General features: G+C 51.1%; 1 protein-coding gene across 4 annotated transcripts in view; it reads left to right on the top strand.

The window, feature by feature from the left end:
• Nucleotides 1-13,684, top strand: part of fndc3a (fibronectin type III domain containing 3A) — a 206,400-nt gene that overhangs the window by 187,445 nt on the left and 5,271 nt on the right. For all 4 annotated transcript variants that reach the window (XM_045214559.1, XM_045214560.1, XM_045214558.1 and 1 more), the window contains 3 exons: nt 8,924-9,136; nt 10,222-10,388; nt 10,786-10,916. In XM_045214559.1, coding sequence (XP_045070494.1) covers nt 8,924-9,136; nt 10,222-10,388; nt 10,786-10,916 — 511 coding nt within the window. The remainder of the gene's footprint in view (nt 1-8,923; nt 9,137-10,221; nt 10,389-10,785; nt 10,917-13,684) is intronic.

Here is a 13,684-nt window from a genome sequence, read left to right on the forward strand (position 1 = left end):
CCTCATACAGTGGGGAAAAAAAGTATTTAGTCGGCCACCAATTGTGCAAGTTCTCCCACTTAAAAAGATGAGAGAGGCCTGTAATTTTCATCATAGGTACACGTCAACTATGACAGACAAATTGAGAAAAAAAATTCCAGAAAATCCCATTGTAGGATTTTTAATGAATTTATTTGCAAATTATGGTGGAAAATAAGTATTTGGTCACCTACAAACAAGCAAGATTTCTGGCTCTCACAGACCTGTAACTTCTTCTTTAAGAGGCTCCTCTGTCCTCCACTCGTTACCTGTATTAATGGCACCTGTTTGAACTTGTTATCAGTATAAAAGACACCTGTCCACAACCTCAAACAGTCACACTCCAAACTCCACTATGGCCAAGACCAAAGAGCTGTCAAAGGACACCAGAAACAAAATTGTAGACCTGCACCAGGCTGGGAAGACTGCATCTGCAATAGGTAAGCAGCTTGGTTTGAAGAAATCAACTGTGGGAGCAATTATTAGGAAATGGAAGACATACAAGACCACTGATAATCTCCCTCGATCTGGGGCTCCACGCAAGATCTCACCCCGTGGGGTCAAAATGATCACAAGAATGGTGAGCAAAATCCCAGAACCACACGGGGGGACCTAGTGAATGACCAGCAGAGAGCTGGGACCAAAGTAACAAAGCATACCATCAGTAACACACTACGCCGCCAGGGACTCAAATCCTGCAGTGCAAGACGTGTCCCCCTGCTTAAGCCAGTACATGTCCAGGCCCGTCTGAAGTGCATTTGGATGATCCAGAAGAGGATTGGGAGAATGTCATACGGTCAGATGAAACCAAAATATAACTTTTTGGTAAAAACTCAACTCGTCATGTTTGGAGGACAAAGAATGCTGAGTTGCATCCAAAGAACACCATACCTACTGTGAAGCATGGGGGTGGAAACATCATGCTTTGGGGCTGTTTTTCTGCAAAGGGACCAGGACGACTAATCTGTGTAAAGGAAAGAATGAATGGGGCCATGTATCGTGAGATTTTGAGTGAAATCCTCCTTCCATCAGCAAGGGCATTGAAGATGAAACGTGGCTGGGTCTTTCAGCATGACAATGATCCCAAACACACCGCCCGGGCAACGAAGGAGTGGCTTTGTAAGAAGCATTTCAAGGTCCTGGAGTGGCCTAGCCAGTCTCCAGATCTCAACCCCATAGAAAATCTTTGGAGGGAGTTGAAAGTCTGTGTTGCCCAGCGACAGCCCCAAAACATCACTGCTCTAGAGGAGATCTGCATGGAGGAATGGGCCAAAATACCAGCAACAGTGTGTGAAAACCTTGTGAAGACTTACAGAAAACGTTTGACCTGTGTCATTGCCAACAAAGGGTATATAACAAAGTATTGAGAAACTTTTGTTATTGACCAAATACTTATTTTCCACCATCATATGCCAATAAATTCATAAAAAATCCTACAATGTGATTTTCTGGAATTTTTTTTCTCATTTTGTCTGTCATAGTTGACGTGTACCTATGATGAAAATTACAGGCCTCTCTCATCTTTTTAAGTGGGAGAACTTGCACAATTGGTGGCTGACTAAATACTTTTTTTCCCCACTGTACAGTCACACACCCTGCCTCAGACACAGTCACACACCCTGCCTCAGACAGTCACACACCCTGCCTCAGACAGTCACACACCCTGCCTCATACAGTCACACACCCTGCCTCATACAGTCACACACCCTGCCTCATACACAGGCACACACCCTGCCTCATACAGTCACACACCCTGCCTCAGACACAGTCACACACCCTGCCTCAGACAGTCACACACCCTGCCTCAGACAGTCACACACCCTGCCTCAGACAGTCACACACCCTGCATCATACAGTCACACACCCTGCCTCATACAGTCACACACCCTGCCTCATAGTCAAACACCCTGCCTCATACAGTCACACACCCTGCCTCAGACAGTCACACACCCTGCCTCATACACAGGCACATACCCTGCCTCAGACACAGTCACACACCCTGCCTCATACACAGTCACACACCCTGCCTCATACACAGTCACACACCCTGCCTCATACACAGTCACACACCCTGCCTCATACACAGTCACACACCCTGCCTCATACAGTCACACACCCTGCCTCATACAGTCACACACCCTGCCTCATACAGTCACACACCCTGCCTCATACACAGTCACACACCCTGCCTCATACACAGTCACACACCCTGCCTCATACACAGTCACACACCCTGCCTCATACACAGTCACACACCCTGCCTCATACACAGTCACACACCCTGCCTCATACACAGTCACACACCCTGCCTCATACACAGTCACACACCCTGCCTCATACACAGTCACACACCCTGCCTCATACACAGTCACACACCCTGCCTCATACACAGTCACACACCCTGCCTCATACACAGTCACACACCCTGCCTCATACACAGTCACACACCCTGCCTCATACACAGTCACACACCCTGCCTCAGACACAGTCACACACCCTGCCTCATACACAGTCACACACCCTGCCTCATACACAGTCACACACCCTGCCTCATACACAGTCACACACCCTGCCTCATACACAGTCACACACCCTGCCTCATACACAGTCACACACCCTGCCTCATACACAGTCACACACCCTGCCTCAGACACAGTCACACACCCTGCCTCATACACAGTCACACACCCTGCCTCATACACAGTCACACAAACTGCCTCATACACAGTCACACACCCTGCCTCATACACAGTCACACACCCTGCCTCATACACAGTCACACACCCTGCCTCAGACACAGTCACACACCCTGCCTCAGACAGTCACACACCCTGCCTCAGACAGTCACACACCCTGCCTCAGACACAGTCACACACCCTGCCTCAGACACAGTCACACACCCTGCCTCAGACACAGTCACACACCCTGCCTCAGACACAGTCACACACCCTGCCTCAGACACAGTCACACACCCTGCCTCAGACACAGTCACACACCCTGCCTCATACACAGTTACACACCCTGCCTCATACACAGTTACACACCCTGCCTCAGACACAGTCACACACCCTGCCTCAGACACAGTCACACACCCTGCCTCAGACACAGTCACACACCCTGCCTCAGACACAGTCACACACCCTGCCTCAGACACAGTCACACACCCTGCCTCAGACACAGTCACACACCCTGCCTCAGACACAGTCACACACCCTGCCTCAGACACAGTCACACACCCTGCCTCAGACACAGTCACACACCCTGCCTCGTACAGTCACACACCCTGCCTCGTACAGTCACACACCCTGCCTCGTACAGTCACACACCCTGCCTCAGACACAGTCACACACCCTGCCTCAGACACAGTCACACACCCTGCCTCAGACACAGTCACACACCCTGCCTCATACACAGTCACACACCCTGCCTCATACACAGTCACACACCCTGCCTCATACACAGTCACACACCCTGCCTCATACACAGTCACACACCCTGCCTCAGACACAGTCACACACCCTGCCTCATACACAGTCACACACCCTGCCTCATACACAGTCACACACCCTGCCTCATACACAGTCACACACCCTGCCTCATACACAGTCACACACCCTGCCTCATACACAGTCACACACCCTGCCTCATACACAGTCACACACCCTGCCTCAGACACAGTCACACACCCTGCCTCAGACACAGTCACACACCCTGCCTCATACAGTCACACACCCTGCCTCATACACAGTCACACACCCTGCCTCGTACAGTCACACACCCTGCCTCAGACACAGTCACACACCCTGCCTCAGACACAGTCACACACCCTGCCTCAGACAGTCACACACCCTGCCTCAGACACAGTCACACACCCTGCCTCAGACACAGTCACACACCCTGCCTCAGACAGTCACACACCCTGCCTCAGACAGTCACACACCCTGCCTCAGACAGTCACACACCCTGCCTCAGACAGTCACACACCCTGCCTCAGACACAGTCACACACCCTGCCTCAGACAGTCACACACCCTGCCTCAGACAGTCACACACCCTGCCTCAGACACAGTCACACACCCTGCCTCAGACACAGTCACACACCCTGCCTCAGACAGTCACACACCCTGCCTCAGACAGTCACACACCCTGCCTCAGACAGTCACACACCCTGCCACATACAGTCACACACCCTGCCTCAGACACAGTCACACACCCTGCCTCACACACAGTCACACACCCTGCCTCACACACAGTCACACACCTTGCCTCGTACAGTCACACACCCTGCCTCGTACAGTCACACACCCTGCCTCAGACACAGTCACACACCCTGCCTCAGACAGTCACACACCCTGCCTCAGACAGTCACACACCCTGCCTCAGACACAGTCACACACCCTGCCTCAGACACAGTCACACACCCTGCCTCAGACAGTCACACACCCTGCCTCAGACAGTCACACAACCTGCCTCAGACAGTCACACACCCTGCCTCAGACAGTCACACACCCTGCCTCAGACACAGTCACACACCCTGCCTCAGACAGTCACACACCCTGCCTCAGACAGTCACACACCCTGCCTCAGACAGTCACACACCCTGCCTCAGACACAGTCACACACCCTGCCTCAGACAGTCACACACCCTGCCTCAGACAGTCACACACCCTGCCTCAGACAGTCACACACCCTGCCACATACACAGTCACACACCCTGCCTCAGACACAGTCACACACCCTGCCTCACACACAGTCACACACCCTGCCTCACACACAGTCACACACCCTGCCTCATACACAGTCACACACCCTGCCTCATACACAGTCACACACCCTGCCTCAGACAGTCACACACCCTGCCTCAGACACAGTCACACACCCTGCCTCAGACACAGTCACACACCCTGCCTCAGACACAGTCACACACCCTGCCTCAGACACAGTCACACACCCTGCCTCATACACAGTCACACACCCTGCCTCAGACACAGTCACACACCCTGCCTCAGACACAGTCACACACCCTGCCTCATACACAGTCACACACCCTGCCTCATACACAGTCACACACCCTGCCTCAGACACAGTCACACACCCTGCCTCATACACAGTCACACACCCTGCCTCATACACAGTCACACACCCTGCCTCATACACAGTCACACACCCTGCCTCATACACAGTCACACACCCTGCCTCATACACAGTCACACACCCTGCCTCATACACAGTCACACACCCTACCTCATACACAGTCACACACCCTGCCTCATACAGTCACACACCCTGCCTCAGACAGTCACACACCCTGCCTCATACAGTCACACACCCTGCCTCAGACACAGTCACACACCCTGCCTCAGACACAGTCACACACCCTGCCTCAGACACAGTCACACACCCTGCCTCAGACACAGTCACACACCCTGCCTCAGACACAGTCACACACCCTGCCTCAGACACAGTCACACACCCTGCCTCAGACACAGTCACACACCCTGCCTCAGACACAGTCACACACCCTGCCTCAGACACAGTCACACACCCTGCCTCAGACACAGTCAAATCAAATCAAATCAAATTTTATTGGTCACATGCGCCGAATACAACAGGTGCAGACATTACAGTGAAATGCTTACTTACAGTCACACACCCTGCCTCAGACACAGTCACACACCCTGCCTCAGACACAGTCACACACCCTGCCTCAGACACAGTCACACACCCTGCCTCAGACACAGTCACACACCCTGCCTCAGACACAGTCACACACCCTGCCTCAGACACAGTCACACACCCTGCCTCAGACACAGTCACACACCCTGCCTCAGACACAGTCACACACCCTGCCTCAGACACAGTCACACACCCTGCCTCAGACACAGTCACACACCCTGCCTCAGACACAGTCACACACCCTGCCTCAGACACAGTCACACACCCTGCCTCAGACACAGTCACACACCCTGCCTCAGACACAGTCACACACCCTGCCTCACACAGTCACACACCCTGCCTCACACAGTCACACACCCTGCCTCACACAGTCACACACCCTGCCTCAGACACAGTCACACACCCTGCCTCATACACAGTCACACACCCTGCCTCAGACAGTCACACACCCTGCCTCATACACAGTCACACACCCTGCCTCATACACAGTCACACACCCTGCCTCATACACAGTCACACACCCTGCCTCAGACAGTCACACACCCTGCCTCAGACAGTCACACACCCTGCCTCAGACAGTCACACACCCTGCCTCAGACAGTCACACACCCTGCCTCAGACACAGTCACACACCCTGCCTCAGACACAGTCACACACCCTGCCTCAGACACAGTCACACACCCTGCCTCAGACACAGTCACACACCCTGCCTCAGACACAGTCACACACCCTGCCTCATACACAGTCACACACCCTGCCTCATACACAGTCACACACCCTGCCTCATACACAGTCACACACCCTGCCTCATACACAGTCACACACCCTGCCTCATACACAGTCACACACCCTGCCTCATACACAGTCACACACCCTGCCTCAGACACAGTCACACACCCTGCCTCAGACACAGTCACACACCCTGCCTCAGACACAGTCACACACCCTGCCTCAGACACAGTCACACACCCTGCCTCAGACAGTCACACACTCTGCCTCATACACAGTCACACACTCTGCCTCATACATAGTCACACACCCTGCCTCATACACAGTCACACACCCTACCTCATACACAGTCACACACCCTGCCTCAGACAGTCACACACCCTGCCTCAGACACAGTCACACACCCTGCCTCAGACAGTCACACACCCTGCCTCAGACACAGTCACACACCCTGCCTCAGACACAGTCACACACCCTTTTCTCAGACACAGTCACACACCCTGCCTCAGACACAGTCACACACCCTGCCTCAGACACAGTCACACACCCTGCCTCAGACACAGTCACACACCCTGCCTCAGACACAGTCACACACCCTGCCTCAGACACAGTCACACACCCTGCCTCAGACACAGTCACACACCCTGCCTCAGACACAGTCACACACCCTGCCTCAGACACAGTCACACACCCTGCCTCAGACACAGTCACACACCCTGCCTCAGACACAGTCACACACCCTGCCTCAGACACAGTCACACACCCTGCCTCAGACACAGTCACACACCCTGCCTCAGACACAGTCACACACCCTGCCTCAGACACAGTCACACACCCTGCCTCAGACACAGTCACACACCCTGCCTCAGACACAGTCACACACCCTGCCTCAGACACAGTCACACACCCTGCCTCAGACACAGTCACACACCCTGCCTCAGACACAGTCACACACCCTGCCTCAGACACAGTCACACACCCTGCCTCAGACACAGTCACACACCCTGCCTCAGACACAGTCACACACCCTGCCTCAGACACAGTCACACACCCTGCCTCAGACACAGTCACACACCCTGCCTCAGACACAGTCACACACCCTGCCTCAGACACAGTCACACACCCTGCCTCAGACACAGTCACACACCCTGCCTCAGACACAGTCACACACCCTGCCTCAGACACAGTCACACACCCTGCCTCAGACACAGTCACACACCCTGCCTCAGACACAGTCACACACCCTGCCTCAGACACAGTCACACACCCTGCCTCAGACACAGTCACACACCCTGCCTCAGACACAGTCACACACCCTGCCTCAGACACAGTCACACACCCTGCCTCAGACACAGTCACACACCCTGCCTCAGACACAGTCACACACCCTGCCTCAGACACAGTCACACACCCTGCCTCAGACACAGTCACACACCCTGCCTCACACAGTCACACACCCTGCCTCAGACACAGTCACACACCCTGCCTCATACACAGTCACACACCCTGCCTCACACACAGTCACACACCCTGCCTCACACACAGTCACACACCCTGCCTCACACACAGTCACACACCCTGCCTCACACACAGTCACACACCCTGCCTCACACACAGTCACACACCCTGCCTCACACACAGTCACACACCCTGCCTCACACACAGTCACACACCCTGCCTCATACACAGTCACACACCCTGCCTCATACACAGTCACACACCCTGCCTCATACACAGTCACACACCCTGCCTCACACACAGTCACACACCCTGCCTCACACACAGTCACACACCCTGCCTCACACACAGTCACACACCCTGCCTCATACACAGTCACACACCCTGCCTCACACACAGTCACACACCCTGCCTCACACACAGTCACACACCCTGCCTCACACACAGTCACACACCCTGCCTCACACACAGTCACACACCCTGCCTCATACACAGTCACACACCCTGCCTCACACACAGTCACACACCCTGCCTCACACACAGTCACACACCCTGCCTCACACACAGTCACACACCCTGCCTCAGACACAGTCACACACCCTGCCTCATACACAGTCACACACCCTGCCTCATACACAGTCACACACCCTGCCTCACACACAGTCACACACCCTGCCTCACACACAGTCACACACCCTGCCTCACACACAGTCACACACCCTGCCTCACACAGTCACACACCCTGCCTCACACACAGTCACACACCCTGCCTCACACAGTCACACACCCTGCCTCACACAGTCACACACCCTGCCTCACACAGTCACACACCCTGCCTCACACAGTCACACACCCTGCCTCAGACACAGTCACACACCCTGCCTCACACAGTCACACACCCTGCCTCACACAGTCACACACCCTGCCTCAGACACACCTCTAACCCATCTCTCCTCTCCTCTCCTCTCCTCTCCTCTCCTCTCCTCTCCTCTCCTCTCCTCTCCTCTCCTCTCCTCTCCTCTCCTCTCCTCTCCTCTCTGTAGGATTCGTATCCAGGCTCTGAACAGCCTAGGATCAGGTCCGTTTAGCCACACCTTTAAGCTGAAGACCAAGCCCCTGCCTCCCCAGCCCCCCCGGCTAGAGTGTACTGCGTTCAGCCACCAGACCCTCAGGCTGAAGTGGGGCGACGGCCCGGCCAAGGCCACGCCCTCAGACGCCCTCCAGTACCAGCTGCAGATGGAGGACAAGAGAGGCAGGTTGGTAGCCTGGTTAAACCACACAATATCATCCGCCTGGAATCTCTGGATGGAAATAAATTGTATATATATACTATAATTATAAAACAGGTTGTATGGACGCTGATTGGTTGATAGCAGGGAGCTATTCACCACAATCCCCGGGTAATGCCTGTTAAGTTCCATTTGAATGATCAATGCGCATCCACTGTCCCACAGCCCAGCCGGGCAATTTATAAACTTAATCTCCCCCGCTTAGTTGGCTAGCTAGCAAAGGAGAAGTAGCTAGCCTCCATAGCGATCTTGCTTGCTTAGAACGTCCATGCTAATAGAATGGTCAACAAGGCCATTTGGCTTGCAACTTCAGAATCTCAAAACTAGCAACTTGCTTTTGCCAGGACTATATCGTATGGTGGAAAGATTAAATAACATTAATTTACTCATTCAAATAAACATTTTAATGAAAACATTTCGTTAATCTTTTTTTAAATATGTTGTCAACCGTTTTATAAAAGCAACAAGGTGACCTTGGCTTCGCCCCCTTAGTCGGGAGTTATTACTATCGGAAGCAACTTTGTTGATATGCATTGCCAGTGATATTCTATTTACATTTTACATTTTAGTCATTTTAGCAGACGCTCTTATCCAGAGCGACTTACATGAGCAATTAGGGTTAAGTGCCTTGCTCAAGGGCACATCGACAGATTTTTCACCTAGTCGGCTCGGGGATTAGAACCAGCGACCTTTCGGTTACTGGCACAACGCTCTTACCCACTAAGCTACCTGCCACCCCTATCTATCAAGGAACAGGTCAATTCAGCTTTCAATTCACACATTTGAGATATCTTTAGTTATTTACATTTCTACTGACTGCTGCCCAGGATTTTGTTCTGACCTAATCACAATGTCAGAACAATAAATCAGCTGGCAAACAGGCAGAAAGATGTTTAATATGGTGCAGCTTCTGAAGCGGCAACCTTCAGTTTTAGTGAAGTGTTCGATATGGTTCCAACTAAATGTGTTGCCTCGTCCAAAAGTGAACCCAATAAGGAGACCGGCAGACAAGACCTGTTTTACACCACTCTCTTCCCCTCCCCTCTCTCCAGGTTTGTCTCCTTGTACAGAGGGCCCTGCCACACTCACAAAGTCCAGCGGCTCAATGAGTCTACCTCTTACATGTTCCGAATCCAGGCCTTCAACGAGGCGGGCCAAGGACCCTTCTCCACTGTTTACACCTTCACCACCCCCCGCTCCCCCCCCGCCCCCGTTAAAGGTACATCTCTCTCTATCCTCCACACTTCCTCTCACCTCTCTCTATTTCTCCTCCCATCCTCTCTTCTGTAATGTATAGACCTTCACCAGCCCCCATTTCCACATCTACTTCTTCTGTTAATTCATCCTCTTCTCATCCTGACTCTCCTTTATTCCTCTGTGGCTCACCTCTTCTCATCTTTCTCCTGACTCACCTTTCAGCCTCATTGTCCTCACCTTTCAGCCTCATTGTCCTCACCTTTCAGCCTCATTGTCCTCACCTTTCAGTCTCATTGTCCTCACCTTTCAGCCTCATTGTCCTCACCTTTCAGCCTCATTGTCCTCACCTTTCAGCCTCATTGTCCTCACCTTTCAGCCTTAATCTTTGAAGGTGTTGTACTCTCTCTCTCTCTCTGTAGCTCCCAGAGTGGAGCGTGTGGAGGACCTGTCTTCAGTCTGTGAGGTGAGCTGGGAGCCCCTGCTGCCCATGAAGGGAGACCCCATCATCTACACGGTGCAAAGCATGATGGGTAACTCTGAGTACAAACAGGTAAGAAGAATGAGAAGGGATGTGATTTATGTAGCGCTGGATGAGGAAACCAATACAGCCCTTACCAATGTGTAGCACCCCACCAGAGTCATTGTCTTCAGTCATCGCTGTACAACGGTGGTCACCAACCGGTCGATCTCCAATGCATTCCTGAAGGTAGAACTCTGCCTACCCGGCAGGCCCAGAGAGCAAATCGAGAGCAGCTATATAGGCCTACCGCTGGCCAATCAGATAGCTCAGATCACCGTGTCTCTGCACAGTTTCCTTGAGCCATAGACTAAAAAGAAACCTTGAACGCACAGCAAAGTTGATACTGTGAGAATTTTAACCTTTTAAAACCATGACTAGAGAGAGACTCAACGAATACAGCAAAGAGCTGCTGTTTAAGTCGTTATACAGCGCTGTTAACCCTTTGTTCAACACTTTACAGTGGCTCGTATTCATGGTTGGCAACGGAAGCCAGGCTTCCCCAAAAAATCGACCAAGAAAAAAGACAAAAAACAACAACAAAATAATGTATCTTTTGTCTCTCTTTATTTCATACATTTCCTTCAATTCGCAAGAGGCTGAATGTATTTCACCGGATAAATCATCAGAGCGAGCGAAACAGCGCCCCCTCTGTCTCTCTATGTGTAGGCCATCTATCTGATGCTGTCTGGTCAAAATGAGTATGACATTTGTTGCCGCCCGTAGCGTTGAAGGCAAGGGAAGCCAGCGAGCATCTGGCCTCCCTTGATAAAAAAAAAAAGTAGAAAGTAATAGCCAATCAGCGTTGAGCTAAACTGAGTGAGCTGAATTGTTGCATCTCGTTGTGTCGTTGTCCCCCGGGGCCGTTCCTAAATTAGCCAGGGAGGGGATGGACTTGTGGTTTTACTTAATTCTCCGTACTGGCCAATGATTATAACAGCGATTCTGATCCAACCATTAATTCATACATTGTTGTGCCCCCGGCCTGAGAGGACGGAAGTTCAATATGTAGCTAGATGTAGAAGGCTAATGTTAACTAGCTAACGTTGCCCATGAATGGAAGTTAGGCTAGCGAGCAGCATGTTAGCCAGGTAGCCTAGAACATCAAAAACTACAAGCGTGTACTGTATGACAGACCGTTTCATCAACATGAAAGAGAGGAGGATGGCATTAGTGTTTCTCTACAAGTAGGGTGAGTCAACATGTTTTTCTACTTGCACGAACACACACACACACACACACACACGAGAGAAATCAGAACCATGGACAGCCACATCATATTTAGCTTACGTCGATTGGACTAAATAGTTTTTGGTATCTTTTAGTTGTCACTGTATTAGACTAAGCAGAGGTGATTAGATGATGTTAAAATTGAAATGGTGCTGGAATAGTGGAGGCAGCTCCTGTTTTCTTTGCGACTTGCGGTAACTCTCTGTGGTGCTAAATCAATAGTTGTTTAGTGGTCCGAAAATGTTGGAAACATGTCAACTCGTAGGTCATGTAACAGTTTGTTACTGTACCATGCAATATGCTTTGTGGACTTCACCGGACAGAGGTTGCTCTCCGGTTTTGTGATGAAACAAAGATGTGGTTGAATTTATTCTGTGTCTTCTTATTGTCTCGGCCTTTAGGCCTGTATATCAATGCAATTATCACAACACATTGTTGTAATATGGCTTTTTTCTTCCTGGCTTTGCTTCCCCAGTGAATTTACCCACGCGCTGCTACTGCACTTTTATAAGCCATAAAATGCCCGTTCTCCCTACTTCCACTCACACTACAACCAGCACTGCAGATGTAATGAATGAGTAGGAAAGTTTATCAATAGGCAGATAGCTCAGATCACCGTGTCCGCAGTTGCCTCAAGCGTTAGACTGTAAAAAAGAAGCCTCGAGCGTACAGCAAAGTTGATACTGTGAGATTTCAAAATGTTTAAACTATGGCTAGAGAGAGACTCAACGAATACAGCAAAGAGCTGCTGTTTTTATGAGTGAGTTCATGTTTAAAGTTCTTACTCAGCACTGTTAACACTTTCTATTCAACACTACTTCCACTCACACTACAACCAGCACTGCAGCTGTAATGAATGAGTAGGAGAGTGTATCTATAGGCTTGCGTTGTTATGGGCGGTTTGGGTCTTTTTTAAATAATATTTCACTTTTTCTGGACATAGGAGTAACAACATGACTTGGTGCATGAGGCAGAAATAATGCGGTGCGACTTGAGTTTCACCATCAGCTGGAAGACTGAGTTGGGCGAGCGAGCGAGCGAGCGAATAGCCTCACCGCTGCTCCCTCCCCTCAGACTGACCATCAACAAACGATCTATTACCAGTGTGATCATATACCTACAGATTTACATAATTTCAATATGGTCTGAGAAGAACATCGTTGGCAGGGCAAATCCATCATAGCCTACTGCACAAACCTCACTGCTACAGAACTGTTTTTAATTGGTTAATGTTGCATAGGCTTATGTCTTTTAGGGCATGTTAAAAAAAATTATCTGACCGTTAAAGCTCTGCTTGTGTCAGAAAGTGACCTTGACTCAGAAAAGGTTTGTTTGCGTTCTACTACATTATGCATATTAGCAACAAACAGATGGAGGCTACCTGTTGTGACAGTTAGCTCAGCTGTAGCAGTTCTTCATCAGGCTGAATGGTGATTCCTCTGTCTAAATGGACCATTATGCTAAATGATGTTGATCCCTGAGGGGAACCCAGGTGTCTAGTCTCCCACTCCATCCTTCTCAGCAGTAACTCTTAGCAGGCCAACCTGGACTAATGGTGGGCTCAGCAGTAA

The sequence above is a fragment of the Coregonus clupeaformis genome, chromosome 5 (assembly GCF_020615455.1).
Source record: "Coregonus clupeaformis isolate EN_2021a chromosome 5, ASM2061545v1, whole genome shotgun sequence".
Taxonomy (NCBI): domain Eukaryota; kingdom Metazoa; phylum Chordata; class Actinopteri; order Salmoniformes; family Salmonidae; genus Coregonus; species Coregonus clupeaformis.